The sequence below is a fragment of the Bactrocera latifrons genome, unplaced genomic scaffold (genome assembly GCF_001853355.1).
Source record: "Bactrocera latifrons isolate USDA-ARS-PBARC rearing strain unplaced genomic scaffold, ASM185335v1 scaffold_29, whole genome shotgun sequence".
In the NCBI taxonomy this organism is placed as follows: domain Eukaryota; kingdom Metazoa; phylum Arthropoda; class Insecta; order Diptera; family Tephritidae; genus Bactrocera; species Bactrocera latifrons.
In genome coordinates, this window is record NW_017536518.1 from 714,648 (window position 1) to 737,004 (window position 22,357).

At 34.8% G+C, this 22,357-nt stretch overlaps 1 protein-coding gene across 26 annotated transcripts in view; it reads left to right on the top strand.

Annotated features, from left to right (window-relative positions):
* LOC108970191 (calcium-activated potassium channel slowpoke) overlaps nucleotides 1-22,357 on the top strand; it is a 136,797-nt gene that overhangs the window by 6,361 nt on the left and 108,079 nt on the right. For 25 of the 26 annotated variants that reach the window (XM_018935409.1, XM_018935426.1, XM_018935411.1 and 22 more), the window contains exons 1-2: nucleotides 4,152-5,481; nucleotides 10,252-10,590. In XM_018935409.1, coding sequence (XP_018790954.1) covers nucleotides 5,425-5,481; nucleotides 10,252-10,590 — 396 coding nt within the window. In that variant the 5' untranslated portion in view covers nucleotides 4,152-5,424. Of the gene's footprint in view, nucleotides 1-4,151; nucleotides 5,482-10,251; nucleotides 10,591-22,357 lie in introns of those variants that run through there. The other variant, XM_018935413.1, reaches the window with a different exon arrangement.

Genomic DNA, 22,357 nt, shown 5'->3' on the forward strand with positions numbered 1-22,357 from the left:
AGATTTTAACTTTTTTAAATTAATATTATATTGTTTATAAAATTTACTGCCACAAGTTTTATTTTTTTAACGTTTGTAAAATAAAAGCAAGTATTATTTTGGAAAATTTTTATTTTATTTATTTTTTTATTAACCCATTTTTTATTAACTCACTGTGCACCAGTTGAGAGTACAAATAGACATGTTGTTGGTTGACAGACTGACGAATTGGCGCCATGACTGTTTGCTCGCCAGTCAGAAGCAACCGCAGTCGCCGCCGCTACTTTGCTATGCTTTCGGATGGATTGCGGCGGCATGTGTTTGTTGCTGCTGGTGGCTGCTGCGTCTATTTTTACTTACCGCGTGCTCGGCTGCAAGTAAACACAGACACACTCACACACACACACAAGTGGCCGCATAAACATCAAAACACATGTGAAGCTGCTACAGTCGGAAACGCAGCTGCAGGGCACAGCCTGTGCCAATGTTGTTGTAAACATTTTTTGGCCATCGTGTTGTGATTGTTGTTGTTGCTACTTGCTGCTCTTTTCGTTATTGTTTTTTCTTTTTTTATTTTAGGGAATAACAATTCGATGACTAAATTAGCCTGTTCGGTGTGCGTGCGCGATTTATGATTCCAATTAATTAATATTAATACCAAGGGTGTGACTTTAATGAGAGGCAAGTGTTGTCAACGGCAAATGTTGGCTGAAAAGTAATAAATATTTCTACCCCAATTTAAAATGAAAGCTTGCTTGTTTTAATAACTTGAATTGAAAGAAATTCCTGAGTGAAACTCAACGTGGCAGGAAGCAGCGATTAACCAATGCAACAGCAAAATATTCAAAACTTCTTGTTTTCGGCAGCTCAAGTTTCTTAGGCTTAATGCCATCTCATGTAATTATGAAAACATCGTAAATAAATTGTGACAACTTTAGCGGAAAAAATATGTCAAAATAGTTAATTAGTTGTTGGCCATGAGCGCGCCTCCATTGTCCATACCTGCATTGTAAGGCGCTTAAGGAATGCCTTCCTTAAGTGCTCGAAATTTATGACTCCCAGTTGTCACGCATCTCAACAGAAACGGTAATTATTTATGCATTTCCACTGTGCCCTCCACTAGCCTCTTTAGCGGCAGCGCAATGCACTTTTCCTAATTGAATTAGGCAACGGTGCCCCAAATGTGCAAATGACTTCATGCAAGTGCAATATTTTCCATAATTTAACTTGCACTAATGTGGTCATGCGTTGCAAAGTGGTACATTTCTATAAACTCTCGTTATGGTCATATTTCTGCGGCAATATTGCTTTGCATTAGTGAGTTCTGAGTACTGAAGTAGGAAATAGTAAACAGCAAAGGTAAGCGAGTTATTATAAGTTCAGGTAAAAAAATAAATATAATAAATTTGAAAGAATATGAACAAGTATTTGGTATAAATTAGTTAATATTCGACAAAGAGTGTGTTTTTTTGAAATACTAAATTTTATAAAAACTCAACCTTAATTGTTCAAATCCTTAATTTGTTTTTACGTTACTCATTTTTTGTTATTGTAGTGGCAGATAATAAATATTGTCGAGTTGACAGTCTTTGGCCGAAAGAAAATCCGGTACCGTACTGGTATCGTAACACCCGAAATCGAAACATGATTAAGAAATGTACTGCGATTCTTAGTACTTATATAAATCGATGATTTAAATGAATATCCAAAATAATAAGTATTTTAAAGATATATGTTTAAAATAAACAAAATATAAAATATATAAAAGAAATAAATATAAATTACAAAAACGTTATATAGAGCATATGTGTTACTTATCTGCAGCTTAATAAACTGAGTGAAAGTCGCAGACGTCAACGATGGGATTTATATATGTGTGACAAAAAAGTATCCGGAATCATAAATAAAACGCCAAATATTTAATTCTTCTTCTTTTAGTTATTCACCAATATTTATTTTTCCGACTTCAAAGTAATCTTATTCCAACGATCTTTCCAGTACTCGAAAGACTTTTCATACGCACTTTGGGATCTTAGCTCCTTCACCGAATTTGTATTATCGCTTCGATTAACTCAAAACGAGTTCCATGGAGCTGCAATTTCATTTCGAGGAATAAGAAAAAATCACAGGGAGTTTCTACGCAATTACTTCCATACAGCCAAATAGAACTCCTTATTGACCATATGTCCCTCTATTAATATCGATAAAAATGATAAGCATCACCTTGATGTTTGTGCGGCTTTAGCCAGGTTTTTGTGGTTCAGGTTTGTTTCTTCTCCTCTATTCCGGTGATTGTTGACTCGTATGTACATATGTCAAACTCATAACCCATGTCACATAGGAAGCTATAATGGAGTCTGAATTCGCACCATCAAGTTTGTCCAAAGAAATACAGCTTTATCGGGACGAATCGAGCAAGACCGCATTTTATACCTAAAATATCCATCAAAATCATTCGACCGGATTTGCGAAAGATGTCGAGCTCTTTTTCTATCTTGATTTTCTAGCTCTATATGCTTCACTTTATGAACATTTTCAACAGTTGAAGAGGTCGATGGATGTCCAGAAGGAGACATGTTTTCAACGATCTCTCGACTGTGTTTGAAGTAAGCTTGTGTTTTTGATAAAACTGAATCAACGTCAGCCTTTTCAAACATTTTCAACGATTTCGCAAACGATATTTGGTTATAAATAAAAGAATTTGAAAAAAAAATTATTTATCCAAAATTATTAGGAATTTAAATAAACTCATTTCAGTTGGACTAAATTTTATTCTCCAAGAATTCAATGCTCTGGCAAATGTATTGAGAGTAATTCTAAAAGACAAGAACTACTCAATAGCATAAGTTTCTGTTATTTTTTCTCAGATTATTCTCATTTAATTGACAATTCTGAGGGCCAAGCGATTTCAGTATTCCATTAAAAAAAATTAATTTATTTTCATTTTCTAATGTCTACAGAGAACATTTCACTAATTGACTCAATTAAGCGCCCATTTAAAACGACTTCAAAAGTGTTAAAATAATAAGCAAAATGCTTGCAATTCGATGCGATTTTCTATTAGTGCTATGAGCCAATCTGCACTTTTATTCTTTTGGCCTTGGCTTTGTACTTATTCCCGTGCATTCTTTCTTAACTCCACAAAACATCAATTACCATAATTCTTGTTGGCTAAAATTTATCTCTGCCACTTATCATTCATAGCATTCTTATGCATTTTTCCATGTTCATTAGCCATTTGTTTATTCAAATAATACGCGTGAGCACGAATAGCCATATCTACAAGCATATATATAGAAAATACATTCATATAGTTGAAGGAAATAGTGCATGGCTGTTTACAGGGTAAACAGTTGTGCCATAAAGACAGTTGTAGGAAGTTGACATTGCGTGTCACTTCAACATTTCCATTAAATAAACAAAATGTCTAAATGTACGACATAAAGAATAAGAAAGTAAGTACAGCTGGTCCTAAGATAATAATTGATTTGGAAAAGTTGGAGTTGGAAAAGTATGTTTGATGTTACTTAGAGTAGTGGCGCATTATGGACGATGACGTCACAAAGGCATCTATGGAGTTCGATTGCTTGAGAACGAATATTGTATATGGAAGTACGTGGACTTATGGTGACGCGTTTTGGCTATAGAAAAGTAACCCTTTGGTTGTGATACCGTTTGAAAGTTAATTTGATTAAATTAGGGATGTCCTGCAACTTTTTGTATAGAGCTTTATAAAAAAAAAAATTAATTAGGAGAAATAATGTATTTGATATCTGAAAATGCTTCACTACGCAATTTTTTTTTTTTTTTGTGACGATAATTTATTAAAAGATTCCCACGAAATTTTCCATAGGTTCTCATTTATGTCTCACTGGCATGTAAGATTCCCATTTGCGCAAAAGCTCTGCGTTACCCTGCGTGCACTGTATCTTCGAACAACCACTCAAATAGCTCGCTACCTGTTTACCTACTCGGCCAACAAGGAGTGACGTGTTGAAAAATATAATGACGCTAGAGTCTTACGACAAGCGCTAGCATACGTGTGAGGCTCGCGACGGCATACAGCGCTGTCACCAACAACCGAGCAGAGGCGCGACAGTTTTTCGCGAAAGTCAACGCCTCGACACTCTTACGGTGACAATTTTTCACTTCAGTTGCGAAGAGTGAGTGATGGCGAGCATTCCATACGACGGGATAAACGATTCTTAACTCGTTATACAAGTGCAGAAAATCTCATAAGAGTGAAATTCAAGTTCACCGTAGAAGAATTGTGCAACTCCAACGAAGCATGTGTTTTAGTTTCACTAAAAATATTGACAGAAAATTAAAAAAAAAAAAAATTTGTGAAATATAATGAAAAAATATTTTATCGAAATTTCATTTCGTAAATTTTTTCGCAGCTGTTGCCAGCACCAACAACACGAAGCACATCGTGCATATTTATCTATATATTGAGTAATCAAAGTGAAAATTCGAAAAAATAAAAGCGAAAAAATTGTTGTGTCCAAGTGAGCGCGCGCACAACAACTCTCGGCGTCAAAGTGTATTCAAGTATCGTCGCCTATGTTGTTAGTGTGCTGTTATTTTGGTCGCGCTGCATGACGTATTGAGGCACGCTACGGTTGGGCGCTCGCCCGAACACAACATCTTCGTAGCTTCCTAGTTGCGCGCGCGTTTCTAACGAGTCTTCAGAATTTCGGCCAAAAATCTTTATGTAGCTCTTCTGGTCACCGTTTTCGGACTATTGCCGTTGTTGTCACCATTGAAACACGCGCTGACAGTCGAAAATGTTTTTAATTTGCGCGCCTCATAGCAAACTCAGCGCAATAATAAATTCACTTTTGTTGTAATTGCTGTAATACTTAGCCAAGAGCAAGAAATCTTAGAAGACAGCAGAAATTTTGCAAACGGAAAAACAACACGAAGATATTTTTTTTTTTCGTTTTTTCTCGTTTAAAATATTCATTATGCGTTCATTGGCACAAAAATATGCTGAAGGAAGCTGAGCGCGGCAAAGAAGTACGAGCACAACTCGTGAGAATGTGATAAAGCGAAGCGCAAACAAGAAGAAATAATCGAAAATTAGAAAATTCACCAAAGTGAGTGTTTGTTGTGTGACATAATGTGACTGCGAAGCGTTGTGCAAATGTTGTCAACCTCAGCGGCACCACAGCTGACGTGTGCGCGCAAGTGTATAAGTATGTGTGAGTTAGTGCACCACTTCATAATGTGCAAACATCATAAAATAAAATGCTAAACAGCGAAGCATTAAAAATGGTGGATAAAAATTAAAATAATAATTGAAAAAGTGATTTAGATTGCAAACAAATTATAAAAGCAGCACTGCGCTACGAGTTGCCAATAAATACGCGCTGAAAATCTCTTGTATTTCGTATTAAAAAAATGTAAAACACTGTTTTTATTGTCAAACAAAATATCACAGCTATGGAAGATTTCGCCTTTGCGCTCAACCAAAGTGTCACCGCGAACGTCATGAGCAATGTAAGCGTAATGCAGCCATAAAATATTTATTTCATTTTATTGCTTTAATATTGCAGTGTATCTAAAACGCAGTTGTTAATTGTTACTGGGAGTTCAAATTAGCAAATCTGCTATCGAAGACACTAGTCAATTTTTCTTTCAAATGCAGTAATATTGATATTACTAACGATTTTTACGTATGAAACATTCCCTTAAAGGCCTGTTTATGAGTGATGCAGGCGGGTATTTTATTTCCCATCACTACTTTCTAAAAAAATCATATATTTTACTGCCGGAGGCTACTTTTCGATACGAAAGCCTGCCGAATAATACACACAAAAAAGTACAGCAGTCTTTAAAAGGAAAATAAAAATTAATTAAAAATCTTATAAAAGGTTGAAACCCATTGAAAAATTAATATAAAATAACATAAATAATACAATAAAAGAGAGATCTGAGATAAGAAAGTGAAATCGAGGTTGATTTATTAAGTAATATTACATTTTATTTTTTCGCAAAACGTGTTATTTAGAAAAAAGTTCTGTGACAAAATTGAATGTAATCAAAAGATCAACAAAAATTGAAAATTTAATTTTTTTGAGTTTTTTTTTTTTGTTTTGTGATTTTGTTCTTTGTACACTTTCACGAAATTTTCGTATAAACTTTCCCTAATTTTGGAAAATATTGGAAAATATTATGAATTTTCAATCGAAAGTCTTAGATCAGTAACTTTACACCGAATTTCGTGAAAGAAAAAAATTGCTTGCACAATATTTAAAAATATACATACAAAAAAATTAGTAGATCTGCTTATGGCCTAGATCTTTGATACATAATTTTAATACACTGTCTTGCTGGAAATCGAGAAATATTTTTTTTAATTATTAAAAATCTAACCAAGCTATTTCCTTTATCCTCACGATCTCAAGTCACTCAGTTTTGGTTCTTTGCAATACCCGATGGTGTTCAGTTACTATGCCCATGAGAAGTAGTTATACTTAAGAATGCCTGTGCTTGATACGAATGGACAAATAGAATTTGCGGCCTCACTATAGATACTTCCGCCAGTGTATCATTCCGCGGGTCCCTACATGCGTACAGCGTAATCTTATTTATGTGGGACAAGTGCATAAAGGATGCTCCATTGTTTCCCTGGTACCCTGCCCTAGACATTTCCAGCAGTCTTCTCGATTTGTCAGCCCCATTATACAGGCATGTATCTTCTATCGAGAGCTTATAGGAATTTTCTATACTTCCGATCTACCGTTTTGCAGTTTCCATCAGTCATCGTAAAGACAATGCCTGACAGTGTTTGCTCAACCGCTATTACTCTCAGAGCTATGTTCGAAGATTCTATATGTAAATTCTCCTGCAGCCAGTGGTCGTCCCGCCGATTTTGCTGCGCAGTTTCAGCGAAAAGATCTTTAGGTGGCATGTTTAGTGCCAGTTCAAGAGTCGCTGTTGGAATTCTTCTTAGGAATATAAAATTAAGTTAATTAATTTAATTTAATTAAATATAGAGTTATGTATCCAGACCCCTCGACTAATACTCTTGAAGCCTATGCGTCCAGCTCGAAGGACCATGTTTTAATATGTTAATGTATCAGCACTTTAAAGCGGCACTTTACCTTGTACGGAAAAATATTAATATGCGTTACGAAAACATGAGCGGAGGAACTTAAGCGATGCTTGATGTTTGCGAGTTCGTAGAGATAATGCGAAAGAGGCTGGTGCTTTGTCCGTCCGTCCCTTTTGTTCCTGTTTTTTGGTATGTTGAAATCGTGATGTTGTAGTATTTGTGTGCGTGTGATGTGGTGTGTAGTTAAGATATGGTGGTGAATGATGATGTGGTGTATGTGATGTGTGTGGTGTGGGAGTGTAATATTGTGAGGAGGGTCTGAGACTCATTTAGCCACTGATTGATCTCAAAGTTTAACATTATTGGTTCACCGATATCAGACCGGCAATAGCATACACACCGTAACATAATAAAATATATAAATAAATATGTTCTACATTACATGTTTTCCATTGAGTATTTAATATTTTATTCGATACCTAAATTATGACTGTGATGAAAGCTTAGCAATTCCTTAGATACAATTTAATTGGGGTACTCACAACATGTCATAAAATCATAAGTTTCTATACTACTTTTAAAAATTTAGTGTTGGATTGCATACAAAAATAAGTTTACGCAAATAACACTCTGAACGCTATGTTTTCGGATCGTTATAACTTATAACTTTATGAGACCATGTGAAACTCCTTAATGTTTTCCTCATATAAAAATTAATAATGTATCCACATTGCTTCGAAATACTTACATTTTACCAGTCGACTATAACCACATCGCCCATTTTTCACATCTACGAATTCATGTGTCTGTGAATTGAGCAATCGAATCATCAATATCACTCTATGTTATGCTATGTGATGCCTTCATCAGCTTGTTATGCATTTATGTACTTGTCTCTTTATTCCCACTTGTGCATATGCAAGAATTAATGGCATTGAAAACAGTCATTAAATACTAAAAATCTTGGCTGTAAATTGGCAGTGAACCAGTGCGTATGAGTAACACTAATCCACAATGTACATATGTACAGATAAATAAGTACACGTGTGTATATATCAATGTAGTTGGGCGTGTACAAGCGTTGTTGCTGAAATTGATTTTTGATTGGGAGTGAAATTTTGCCAACACACCGGTTCCTAAATAAATTCATTCTCAACTGTGTAGATAGTATCATTAACATGCATACTTTTCATTGCTTTCCTCTTCCGATTTTATTTATTTTCAGTTTAGTTTATATCTTCATTTTGTTTATGTCTAATTAAGACACGAAAGTTTTGCATTATTTTTATTTTCAATAATTCAACTTTTTCAGTACTTCCTGGAAATAATTTTATTGAAATATCTGAAGTACAATATATACGCGGCATCAAATAAGGATAATTTGTTTTTTGTATTTTTTTTTTTTTTTTTAGAAATGGTTAGAACTAATATTTGGAAAAAAGGGCGATTAAGTTATACACATGCATATATGAGATTGATAAAGACTTTCTGAGTTTTAATTAATGAATTTGAAGTAAAATTAATTGCTCTTTTTGAAATTGTTATTATTTGTGTTTTGAAAGTATTCTTTGCTATCCTAGCACATTTATCATCATTGGAAAACGAGCTAGAATATAGAAAACCTTTTCAGATGTCAAAAAATAAAAATGAACGAAAAACGAATATGTAAAGTATTATTTTAACTATATTTGTATTGACGACAATTTTGACCTTCGACCATTCTAATCAAGTGAATTCCACCTTGTTTTTTATGGGGCGTAATTTTTTTGGTTTCAGCCCTTTACTCCATTCCGATGACTGTTGACTTCATTGCGTGTCAAACTTATAAACCCATGTCTTATCGGCAGTCATAATACTCTCCATCAACGTGGGATTGGAATTCGCACGATCAAGCATGTCCAAAGATTTAACTTTATCGGGACGAGTCGAGCAAGAACGTGTTTCATAAACAAAATATCTGCCAACATCTTTCGAACGAACTCGCGAAAGATATCGAGCTCTCTTGTCATTAGTCTGACACTTGCGGGACGATTAAAAAGCATCATATTTATCACTTTTTTAAATTTTTCATCAGTTGAAGAGGTCGAAGGTCGAACGAGGTATGTCTTCAACGATCTCGCAATTGTCTTTGAATACTTTTTACCACTCATAGGCTTGTATTTTTGACAAAACTGAATTACCGTGAGCCTTTTCCAACATTCGCAACGATTCCACAAACGAAATTTGGTTAGAAATACAAAATTTGAGATAAATTTTTTGTTCGATATTATTATTCGCAACATATTATTTGTATCGTAACACACTACTGAGGTGTACCGACTTAAGCAGTTGCTGTAAACAAACTAAGCTAGTTAAGGACAGTCCTACTAACTTTTTCTGAAATATAATTTACCTGGGGAATTCAATTAAAATTTCCGGGTGCTTTTTTGTCACAATATATATTACTAAACCCTCGCCTCCCACTTTAGCTACTGCTACTATATGGAGATATTAGGATATCTTATGCATATGTGTATTTCAGATCTTTATCTCTAAAACGCAGACAGTTGTAAGCAGCTTCTATTCGGCATATGAAGTCCCGATTGACATGAGACAGATATATTTCATATTTATGCTCGTTTCCTTCTTTTCTGATGTTCAAACAATGCTTTCTCTCATTATTGAGATCAGCGATCACACTCTATTTTTCAAATTTTACCACTAACAATATGATATAGTATATAGTTTATCGACTAAACCGTTTAAATCGGTTAAAATTCCATGTTGTACTAGATCGCTATTATTAAATATAATCTGAAAATATTTCTATTTACATTTTCAAAATTATAGCTCGATTTGTGATTGCATAAAAAATTGAATTTATATTTATATATTTTGCAGAAAATTCAGGTATTTTCCTACTAACATTATACACATTAACAAATATACTGTACAAGAACTAGTTTAATATAAAATTATTATTTAAATGAACCACACTATAACATTTTCATTGTTGCGAGAAATTTGCGGTCAAGCATTTATTAATACATATTTAAGTAAAGATGATAGATATACGTATATATTATATAAAACCACATTAATAACATCTTTGCATTTTAGTGGCTAGTAATATAATATAATGCTTTAATAATACCGCTTGTAATTTAGTTAAAAATTTTATATTCTAATATTAATATTTAAATAAAAATTTGTTAACACTTCACACATTGCAGGGGATGTCGGGGTGTGACCAAAGCACTGTCGAATCATTGGCCGAAGATCCAACAGATTCACCATTCGCTGCCGATGAGTGTCTCAAAGTACGCAAGTACTGGTGTTTTTTGCTCTCCAGCATTTTTACCTTCCTTGCTGGGCTATTTATTGTGCTACTATGGCGCGCGTTTGCGTTCATTTGCTGTCGCAAGGAGCCCGATTTGGGACCCAACGATCCCAAACAGAAAGAGCAGAAGGCGTCACGCAACAAACAAGAGTTCGAAGGCACCTTTATGACCGAAGCCAAAGACTGGGCTGGCGAGCTTATATCGGGACAAACGACAACTGGTAGAATTCTGGTGAGTAACCAGAGAATTGTTATTTTATTCTTATAAAAATAATATTTTATCGTGAAAGAGGGTTTTAAGTTCCCAATTTGAGTCAGACTTTCATATATTGACACACACTTTAGCGTATGTATAGACGCCATTACATTAAATCTCTCTGAATTACAGTGATGTTCCAACGTGCTAAGCGCGCATTCCATTGTTCTTATTAAAAGTATAATTGCAGTGTTGGCTAACAATGTTGCCTGCACTTAATTGGCCATTCTACGTTTCATTTTAAGACATTTTTCTTTTATATTGTTGCTTTTTCTTGGTGCAACGTGGCGTATGCGTGACTTTTTAATGCTCAATTTTATTTTATACCCGACCGCAAGCTGGCAAACCAAGTGAATGACCACATAATACAACGCCCACTTGGCGTACGACTCGATCTCGACACGAATCTACATAGTATGGAAACTAAATAAGTGCCCGTTGCCATTCGCTATTGGCCACACTCGTGACGGCTGCTTTTATGAGCTGTGAATTGAAAACACCTAACTAAAGGAAAAGTGTTGTTTTGTGTGTTTGCGTCTTAAGTCGGAAATTGTGGCACTTAAACTTCCGAGTTTTGACATGCTAAACGTTGCTTTTGGGCGCACAATCAGTTCGCTTCATTGAAATTCGCCATATCAGTCCTTATACTGTCGTCACTTCGCTTTGATTTATGCAAAAGTAAATGCATTAACGCCATTTTTATGATAAGCGCGCTTTTATAACTATGGAAATTGCAGTTTTTTAAAACGGAAATAGTGAATTAGCAGCACTTTTCTACCACTAAATAGTAAAAGAAACTCTTTACTTATATTTTCAGTGCAAAAATATTGCCGATTCGCACACTAACAGGGATTTCATTTAATTAATTGCCGGTTAAGATGATTGCGCATTTTATAAATTTAGAATTTAACAAAATTATTTTTTATTACGCCAACAGACAACTCTTGGCGAAACGAGTGCTGAGCACTTGTTATATGTATAAATGCACATGTCGCAAATGTACAGTGTTGTTTTTTGTAGTATAAACAATTTTTGTTCGTCTGCATGCTTGCACAACTACATGCACACCTAGGCGAACAGCCAGTTATTAGCGCAAAGGAAAGGTCGCGTCAATGGCATTACAAACTCGTGCATATGCACTTGCCAAGCAACCACATCGCGTACACACATACATATGTATGTAGCAAAGTATATCTAACTGTACACACACACATATGTGTGAAGCAAAGTATATATATCTAACCGTACGCGACACCCCAAAGAATCACTGCCGCTGCTGTCGAAGTGCCAACATGAATTTCACATTTCTGCTTTAATTTGCATACTTGCACTCGCGCATTTTCCCCCATTGTGTTTTTTGGCTTCGCGATTTTTGTTTTTCAAACGGCTAACCCTTGAAAACTGAAATTGGACACGGTCAAGTGCACTTGTTTGTTCGGCATGCTGCATACTTGGCGCTCTTTATTACATTCATATTCGTTGTTATGTAAATATATTATACTCATGACAAAATGTAGTGATTCAGAACTAATTCCTCAACCGCTGGTTTGCAGACAAGTTTTTGCTGGCTGTGCGTCGTTATTCGCTTTAGTAGCGAGTCTATAAAAAATAACAATTTCTATTTATATATTTCACCATAAAGTAACTAAAATTAATTAATTTTAAATATTTCTTATTTCAAATTTAGGTTTAGTTTACTCATAACAACTTTAAAAAAATCAATAATTATATAAATCACTAAATATCAGAAAAGTCAAAAATGAGCGAAAATAATATTGATTATATAATACTTGTACAAGAAAACTGTCAACATAATCTTGATTTTTGACCTGCTTTGACGTGGTTTTTTCGGCTGCGGCTCACTTTTGCCGCGATATTCAGCCGATCGTCTGTTTGCGAGGCGTAAGCATAAATTCAAGACTCATCGCCAATAATAATATGCTTGAAAAAAATTGGTTTGTTCCATAATCATCTTTACACTGATCGATATTCCAAAGATGCCAGTAAGATCTCTGACTGTTAATCGTCAACTCTCAAACGCCAATTTCTTTATTTTATTGACGTGATGATCATCAGTAGATGTTGATGGCCGTTTTGGACGTGGTTTGTTGTCAATGTGTTCTTGGCTCTCTTTGGATAATTTGTATTGTATAACTAAAATCTGTTGCTCTCGACAAACAAGTACCACGGAAGGCCCTGTACAATATTCGGAAAATTTCAGCACCACAAATTTGATTCCGGACACAAAATTTAATGGATCTTCTTTGTTGCATATTTTGACGAATGGGTTTTCGCGCGAAATCTAAATTAAAAGTCTTACTATTTTTTACCCATAGTACTAATAATTTCCTATATCGGTCAAAATGCAAAGAATTTAGGTAAAACGAAGGATGCTAGTTGAAATAAAAATATAATTCTGTTTCTAACTAATGAACGGTTCCTCCGGAATTTATCCCCTCCATATTACCTTGAATTTTCTTAATTTCTCCAAAAATAAATATAATATTTGAACAATTTGCTTTTAACTTCCTAATTACTTCGCAACTTGCCATTACAACTGACCGTCGTAATTAGTGTTTTTAATTCACTTCAGGATTCATTTGATGATAAGATGGGCTGATTCATGAAATATTGTATTAGCTTTCAGATCGTTATTATCTGATACTTAATACCTTATTTCTTTTTAATGTCTTAATTATTTTGTGGTATTAATCGGCATTCGATTAGAATAACGAATACTACATAAATTTTGAAATTTCTTCACATTGAATTTTATTATTCGTATTAAGTACCTCTTAAATAAAAACCCCTAAAATTGAATATATACATGTAGTGTACCAAAAACAACATTTCATTTAGATGCACAAAACTCTTGATAATTGTTTATGTAATTTGTTTAATTGTCTTCAATTGTATTTAGATCTGTGCCCTCATCACAAAAGAATCCTGAAAACCTTCTATACATGCAATACAGTTATTTCACTTATTTTTATTATGGTAGTAAGTTTTGTCTTAAGCCAGTTGTTCGTTCGACTCGCTACTGCATGAATGGAGGATACCTAAGTTTTAAATGCTCTTGAGAAGGAAGTGGGTATTAAAGTTAATCCAGATTTATTGACTGATTAAGATGTTACAAAATTGATATATGTAAATCCACAATCCATCTAGTTACTGAGAATAAATCGCCAAGAAAACAAACAAAACCTCGGCTGAATAGCAGTTATATTTAGTTTCCATTTTAAACTTGTTTAAGATGTTTCAAAAGTACAGTAGCTTTCTCTGCAGGGCTATGCTTGCTCTCTCATACGTATGCGTATACATATCGCAAATGCGTGACTGCGCGACACTTTTTCGGTTTACTCGGCAAATAATAAATTTTTCATTGGTCACAACATTGACATAGTTTTTCTGACTGCCATTTGCTCATATCTATTTTCATTTCTTTTTTTCGTCGTCTTCTATTTTTTTGTGAATTCTACATTTTATTGTTCATTCGCCTGCCATGATTCGCTTTGCTAACGGCTCATGCTTTCTAGTCCCTTTTACTATAAGCGTATGCATTCCGCTCGCCATCGGACTGCCATTCGACGCTTGAATGTCAATATCGCGTGGTAATTCCATTGGTCTGAAGAAATAAACGATTTTTATGACTAAATAATTTCCTACTCCATATTTTTCTCATACATACCCGTATATTTTGGTCATATGTGGTCAAAATGTAGCCATAAATATTTATGATTTTCACATAGAAAGCGATGTAAGTAGTTATATGCATCTTGAATCTATTAAGATGCGAAGAAAAAAATATTTTTTGGTGGGGGTAGTAAATATAAATTTCAAGTGGAAGGTTTGCGCAATTCCTTTAATATCGTGTGTGGAATAGCGGGAAATCTCTTGAAATATGTTTACATCAGTTGTGTGAACTTTTTGCGCATCTCTAACAGGAAACGGAAGAATATTTGTTTATTCTAATTCCGTGTTGAAAACTGTTAATATAATAATATAGTAATATTACTGATTCTAATCTTTTGATTTTCAACAACCCGGATCAGATTTTATGATTACGTTTACTCATATCTCTAAGTCAACAACTCGACAATCCTTCATACATTCGTTGTTCGGGATTACCGAGTGCTGCACACTCTCCTTTGAAGCTCCACTACTGTCATGGTTAACTGTCAGTAGCTAACGCAATATTTTTACACTACTTGAGAGTACCGACAATAGCCGAAATCGAAATCGTCAAGTGTCTGAGTATCACTCGGTGTACCGGATCTAAAGATATGAAAAATAAATTAGCTGTCGGGAACAATGACAAACCTTATCTGTCCATCGAAGTGTTCTCTCAATAAATCCATTGATCGATGCGCATAGGTTGTTTAAACCAAATGTCGCCGAGATTACGAGTTTCAATTTCAAGTATCAAATAGTCGGTTATTATTGTACGATAACAGCGCCATTAACGGCTAAGTTCTGGCTGGCTTCATTTTTAAGGAAATATGGACCGATGATTCCAAGGGCCCGCAAGTCACATCAAACCTTTGATTTTTCTAGATGAAATGACAGCTCTTGAATCACGTCAAGTTGGTCTTCGTCCGAAAGGCGAAAAGTTTGCTTCATTACATAATCATTATTAAGCTATATTTTCTTCACTACGTGCTGCACGTGCTCTATTCGGGCAAATATTATCCAATAACGGTTGCTAGGTCTCAATATGGGTGAAGGTGGTGCAAGTAGTATGCTTAGTAGGTCGACTATGTTGACCATAAGTTGAGCGAAGTCCGTGAAACGTGAACTTTCGTATTGAAGTGAATTTTCGTAATGAAGTGAAGTGATTTGTAAACGTAAGTCTTTCCGTGATGAAATGCCAAACAATACTGAAAAAACTTAAATGACAGCTGGATACGTATCACGCGTGATCTGCCAAAAAAGGCTTTTTGAAAAAGTACGCATACTTGGCACACAATATAAACTCCTTGAAATCAGTTTTATCCTCTATTATTTATTTTGCCAGCTTTGGCGTTACATTCGCATTGTCTTTATATCATTTGTTTCAATTTGTTTTGATTTTTCTGTAGTCAACTTATTGCAAGAGTACCGTACATGCAGACGGTTTTTGTTGAGCAAAGGCAGGATTATTACTTGCTTATTAGATTACTTGCTTGCTCGTGCGGCTCTTAGGGTAAACAAAATAACGGCTTTGACATTAAATGATCTCTCAGCGGCAGGATTGTGTAAACAACTGGGCACCCCATGGCACCTATTTGCTGATTCTATTTGCATGCACACATATACATGCATATAAAATCATGTACTTAAGTGATGTAATGCAATACACAATTCACACACACCCGCCTAAACATGTCAACTAGCCCGACACCATGTCAATAATAAATTAATTTGTCCTGTTTCATTGGCAGTGCCTGTGTGTTGCAAGTTGTAAAGTTTTAATTAAGGCATTCAAGGTAACTGTATACCAAAAAAAAAAGCAAAAACATAAAATAACAGTAGCCAAACAGCGGGCGGTTTGAATTTCACACACCCGCACATATAAATATATATGAATATATTTATACATACATACTTACACGCGTAATTTCCAGTTTGTAAACTGCTGGTGAACATATAATTAGTCAACTACATATTTGCAGCAAATATATGATAGTTGCAACTAATTGTGTCGACTACTTGCTGGACGATTAGGTGGGGAAAATCTATATTGAAGCCGGTGGGTGCATCGAAGAGAGAAAACACGCTTTTAATTGCAGGTTTGCGCATGAAAATAACTGAGATCCGTCATCTGTTGTTGCCGCCAGGTGTTGGATGTCCGAGTCGGGCTTATTATTAATGTCAAAGAGATATTTGCGCTCAAGCTGATAATCAAGGGATACTACTGAATCCAGTTTAAATGCTATAATTATTTTGCTGCATACTTCCGATCAATTGCCAGTGATTTATGCCGTCATGTAAATATTAAAAAAGGAGACTTAATTATAAATGATAGTTCAGACCGATGTGGAATATTGAAACCTAAAAACTTTGCTTTTACTCACAGAAGTTTTCTTGATATTTTTATGACTATTTGAAAAGTTTTTCTGAAAACATTACAAACAAGTACACGCGATTGATCGCAAGTTCTTCGATAAAATTGGATTAGCTTCAATATCTAATCCTCTAAATTGGTATATATCATTTGGACCACTAAATACAGCTAGTTACGAAGATGTTCCGCAATCAGATTTAATAAATCAGCAACCGGCATGGAAGTCGATATAAATCTGCTTAAGCGTTTTATTTATTCACTCGACGGGATATCTGAAACGATGAGTTCATTTCTGACATATTTTAACCTCATATTCTTCCAAACAACTTCTACAAGTGATATCAGGTAAAAATTTCAATCTTTACTCGTGGAAACCAATGACCACTTCTTAACAGTACTCGAATGCAAAGAGTTCGCTATACCTAGCGCGGAACCTACGATGAGATCGGAGTTTCAAGCTGCCCCATTATATAGATCTTGCCAGCTTTGCAGTTACCGGAGATTCCGCTTGTCTGGCATCCATTAATAGCGAGTTTAGTCATTCCTTAACAAATCGTGAACACACCATTAGTCAGCTCAAAGTCAGTATCGCTGTACAACTATCAAAGTGGAGGCAGCACAGGAGGCTCTACTGCCGAGCATGAAGCTTTACGCTTCCTGAGTGAAGTTCTCTGCTTCGTTTTTTCCTTGATGTCTGGTGTATTACATCAAATCCTCGTTGGATTTTCAGCCATCCCGCGCACCTTTAAACGGCGGCCTGCCAATACGAGACCGGAAACTTTAGACAAACAGTACTTACGATCACTTGGAATCGCTTTAAGCCAATTTTTGGAGGTAGCCATCGAAAGAAAAAAGTCGTATACAGAATCTGAGAAGAATTCGCGAAAATTTGTGCTTGTAGAAATGATGAAACTTTTCTATAAATTTATTTAATATTCAATATAGCAGAGGTACATAAACTTATGTAAATTATTGCTAAATATATGACACTTTTATTTACCGTTACATTATTTTGAGTACTAAACTCAGCTCAGTTGAAGCCAACAACGATTGCGGTTCTGTGCTCATCAATTTACTAAGAACTAATTAGATATTTCCAATAACAAACACTTACACATAAGTAAACATATTGCTGCTGTTGCCTCAATAAGGTGTTTTCGTCCATCGACCTGAAAACAATAAAATAGGTGTACCATACAAAATCGATAAAGCGATTAGAAGTTTCACCAAAAAGAGACCGCACCACCATCGATACACCTAAGTGAAAAACAGCAACAGCTGTAAGTATTTGGTTGAGTATAAAAGCGGATTTACTACTCTTTCGGGTTAAGTCCGAGTGAAGATGGGCGTGAACCCTTTGTATATGTATATGTATACTAATGCCCGCTTGTGCTATATTACCCGTTTATAAACTCTTACATACATATATTTAAGCAAATGTATGAGTTCGCTACTTTGGATTTGTTTTTGTTTTTATGTATATCTTCTGAGTGTGAGAATCGCGCACACCTGCCACGCGCAATTTATTCGATGACGTCGTCATCGTCATGCCACAATGTTTACAGCTACTTTAACTAGTGGCAGGTGTGTTGAACCCCAAAAGGGCCGCTTATAATTAGTTCAGCTGGATAAGCTTAGCCTGGTTGCTTGTAAATTATAAAGTTTATTTTATTATTCCTCTTGCCGTCATTGCCTTCTCCATATATATTATTATATTTATTTATATCTCATTCTTTATTAGTGTATTTATCAGTGTAGGTGTAGATGACGGCATAAGTCCTATTTCTGTTGGTGCCATATACATAAGGAATTTTAGTTTCAGTTTTATTAAGTCAATGGGTGGGCGGGGTCAATAATCGGGGAGTTGGTGTCGCTTCTAATGCACTTCTCATAAAAAATATCTTGATTTTGAATATCGGAAGAGAACTGCTCTTCGCTAAATTCAGAGTAACAAAAAGCTAATGCTTATCTTGAAACAAACAACTCGTTGAAAAAGTTTTGTATGAGTTTTTGCCTTGCTCTTAGTGTGAAATTTAATTCACCTAAAAATTCGTAACTGCCAACTGGATTTTTTGGTAAATTTCTAGAAGGCTGTTGCAATGGCACAGCTTTGTATGGTCGCTTATATTATATTAAGAAAGGAAATCAAATCTTTCGTAATTATCTTAGAATGGACATTAAAAAACTTTGTGTTTGGGATGATTGGAAAGAAATTGGCACCTTATTAGGGACCTTGCAACCTTTTAAATATCCGTATGCTATTCTGTTTGACTTATGATTAGAGAAATATTATGCCCATAATATGTGCCAAGTAAAAAATAACGACGAGACGAGTTGAAATTCGGGTGACTGTCTGTCTGCCCGTCTGCAGATGTAATTTAATAAAAATTGAGATATATTGATGACACTTTATGTGCGCGTCTTCAATCTTTAAACGCGTTTTTCTCAGATTAGTGTTTTTCAAAGCAGTTTGCACTCTCAAAGGAATAGTTTTGAAGATATCTAGCTCCAATTTGCAGAGAACATTTTTAATATCATTCTCTACCGGGCTACGGATAAAAAAAAACTGTCGAAAAAAGGGCCAACTTCAATACTTTTGTTCATCCCGCCGCCATTTTGTCAAATTTTGAACTCTCCATAACGGCTTTCCTGCAGAAGGTTTTAGATCAAAATTGCGGTCGCAATCATAAACATCGTACAGGACCTTTAATATGTCATTTCAACAATTTATTTAACTTTATACTCCCAATAAATTAACACAAAAAAATCACTTTGTATTCGTCATTAATATATTCATTAAAAAAAAAAAATCGGACCAATTAGTTAATTTCAACATTACTTACAATGGATGAAATCGGTATATAAACTCGCTCACTCGCCATATAACGCTACTGTTAAAAACTACGTGAAGTCCGATAAATCAATAACTAAATACGCCGGAGTCAGTACATTCTACCTCCGAAATGGTATAAGAGAGCTTTAATGGAGTCCGTGTCAAAATATGATGAAATAATGAAAACACGTATCCCGAGACCCGCCCGACTAATTCAATCGAGTTCGGTATGTGACATTCCATTGACATTTCTATATTTTGAACTACAACTACGCCAAACGAAAAATTGTATAAATAGAACCAAAACAAAAATCACTGCGTAATGTGTGAATCACTGCGTAATGTGTGAACCCCTGAGCCTTTTGTTGACTTTTACCGCAAAAATTTGGTCAATATGTTAGATATAAAGTTGAAATTTGGTGTATATAAAAGATGGTTTGAATAAGGTCAATATTTCTCTTAGTCCCCATGTACTTAGTTTAAAGTTTTTCGAAACTCCGGGTGACTTTTTACTACATATGGAGACAGTGTTTTTGTAACAACTGTGCATTGTGGGATCTCCCCCTAAATCCCCCTAATCCTAAATCTCCCCCTATACCTGAAAGTATTACCCCGGCTTAATGATTATAACTACTTATAACTTTTAAATTCACTCATTCCATCAATTTATCTTTAAACGTGTTTTTCAGAAAACGCAATTTTTGAAATTTGCTGCAATTCACAAATGATCCGATCGATACCACATTTTTTCTACATACTTATTGGAATCCTAAAATTTCCTTGCCTTAAGCTTTCATACCAGGTGTGCTCTTAAAAAAAATTTTCTTTGGAGACGTCGTCGTTTTACATTTACGTTCTGTGTACCATATTTATTACCGGAAGTACTTTGATTACTGGAAGTACTACAACAAGAAAATTTCCAAAATAGTATATCCAAAGTCAACATTAAATGCGGCAAACTATTTTTTATATTCTTGCTATCACAACATATTCAGCGACTAGACACGTTTTTGGCTTAACAGACATGTATATAGTATATGAAAATCAGACGTATTTGGAGTTCTTTGTGGCAGAAAGTCTGTCGTGGCTTTTATGTTGTTAACTGTAATGGTTTGTAACTTCTTAAAATAAAGCCATTATGTCACCGCTATCGGCGAGTGTAAGTTCTGCAACTAAAGTTTACGTCAGTGATCTATGTCGACAAATCAAAATGTCCGTCACGGTATTCGCGTGATATTCCGATTATTCTGTGTTTTAAGAAGCTGTCGCGGTGGCCATATGTCCTAAATATAAACAATTCAATAATTCAATTCCTTACATACTATACGTATAATTTGTTAACTAATATGAATCATTTTGTTGAGCGCTTCTTGGCTGTCACTGTCTTCTCAAACTGTGCTCGTTTAGGCTCTAACATGACTACGTAACGGCTAATAGTTAGCAGCTTGTTGTGACATAATATGTATTTTTCATGTCACCAATTTACTTTTAAGTACCTAACTCACATACATACTATACATACATATGTAGTTAGAACAAACACGCATTGAACATATGTCATTTTCCCTTACTGACTACTTAAAGTTGAACGGTGTGTTAAAGTTTGCCTACTGCCCGGTACTCATAGGTATGCAGTTTGTAAGTGTACTTAGCGTAATAAATAATGCATCTGCAGAATTCATGACAGTTGTCGTTTATTGTACGCTCTTTGTGGCTGTCACTTGTAGACTTGTTTGCTGTTTGGCGGTCACTATGCGACAGCAAAGGTTGTTAAGGCGATTAGTTATTAAATGGTTTCTAATAACTTAAATGCAATGGATGGATAGTAAGTAGAATGTAACTGCACAGCAAGTAGTTAAGTTCCAGAGGGTTGCTTATTTATTTATAAAATTTACCGTTATTATATGTATGCATTTATTTGTAAATGCAGTGCGCTAATTTCCAGCTGCTTTGTGACTCTGGTATTCCGTACTTTCTTGCATAAAGTTGAAATATAGTGTTTGAAAAGTGGAAGGTTTCGTGTTTCTTAGGCTTCCTTGACACACATCTTAGAACTGGATTTAATTTAATGCAATTACGCATTTTATATTATATGTACTTCTAATCTCTTTTGTGGTTGACTTATTGAACTCTTTACTTATTTAAGACTGACTTCACTTATTTGGTTAATGGTGGAATTTGTTTAATACTTTTGATGAGCAGAGTGAGATCTAGAATTCTTACTTGACAGTATTAAGCTGTAGTACATCAAAGTGCCAAATCTACTTTTTTTCATCACATGAATAGGGATTAGATTAATGGAAAAAGAAAGTATCTCGTCTGGAATACAGATCTAAGCTTTGACCAGAAGATTCTTGACATTCACAATTTCTTATCATCATTCGTAAATCTGTTTGCAGGCACGTAATGAGAAGTCCTTTATCAGAGCGTGAGACTTGGACTCATAATTAGCTAGTAGCAATATAACTGAAATTATAACGGTAATGTAACTGGTATTATAACTGGTATTTTTTAGGCTAGGCTTTCAATGAGGCCGTAATTTTTTGGTTTGAGTTGGTCTTTTTGTTATTTTGTGACTTGATTTATACTCAGTTTGACTTACCATTCCAAACCTTTAAATAGAAATGTAATAGAGAAATATCTTGGCAAGAAAAATTTTTTTCTTAACTTTAAGTAAATAAATTGTCCCAAATTGTTTCAAATATTCTTTCGGAAGTTGTGTTTATCAAAAACCCGAGTTCTGTCGCATAAATTCAATAAATCATCTTCTTTTTCAACACTGTAGTGAACTAAAAATTCCTCTTCCTTTTAAACATTCCATTATTACCTAAAAGAAAATGAATTCCTTCACAGTGTTCACAGTTATG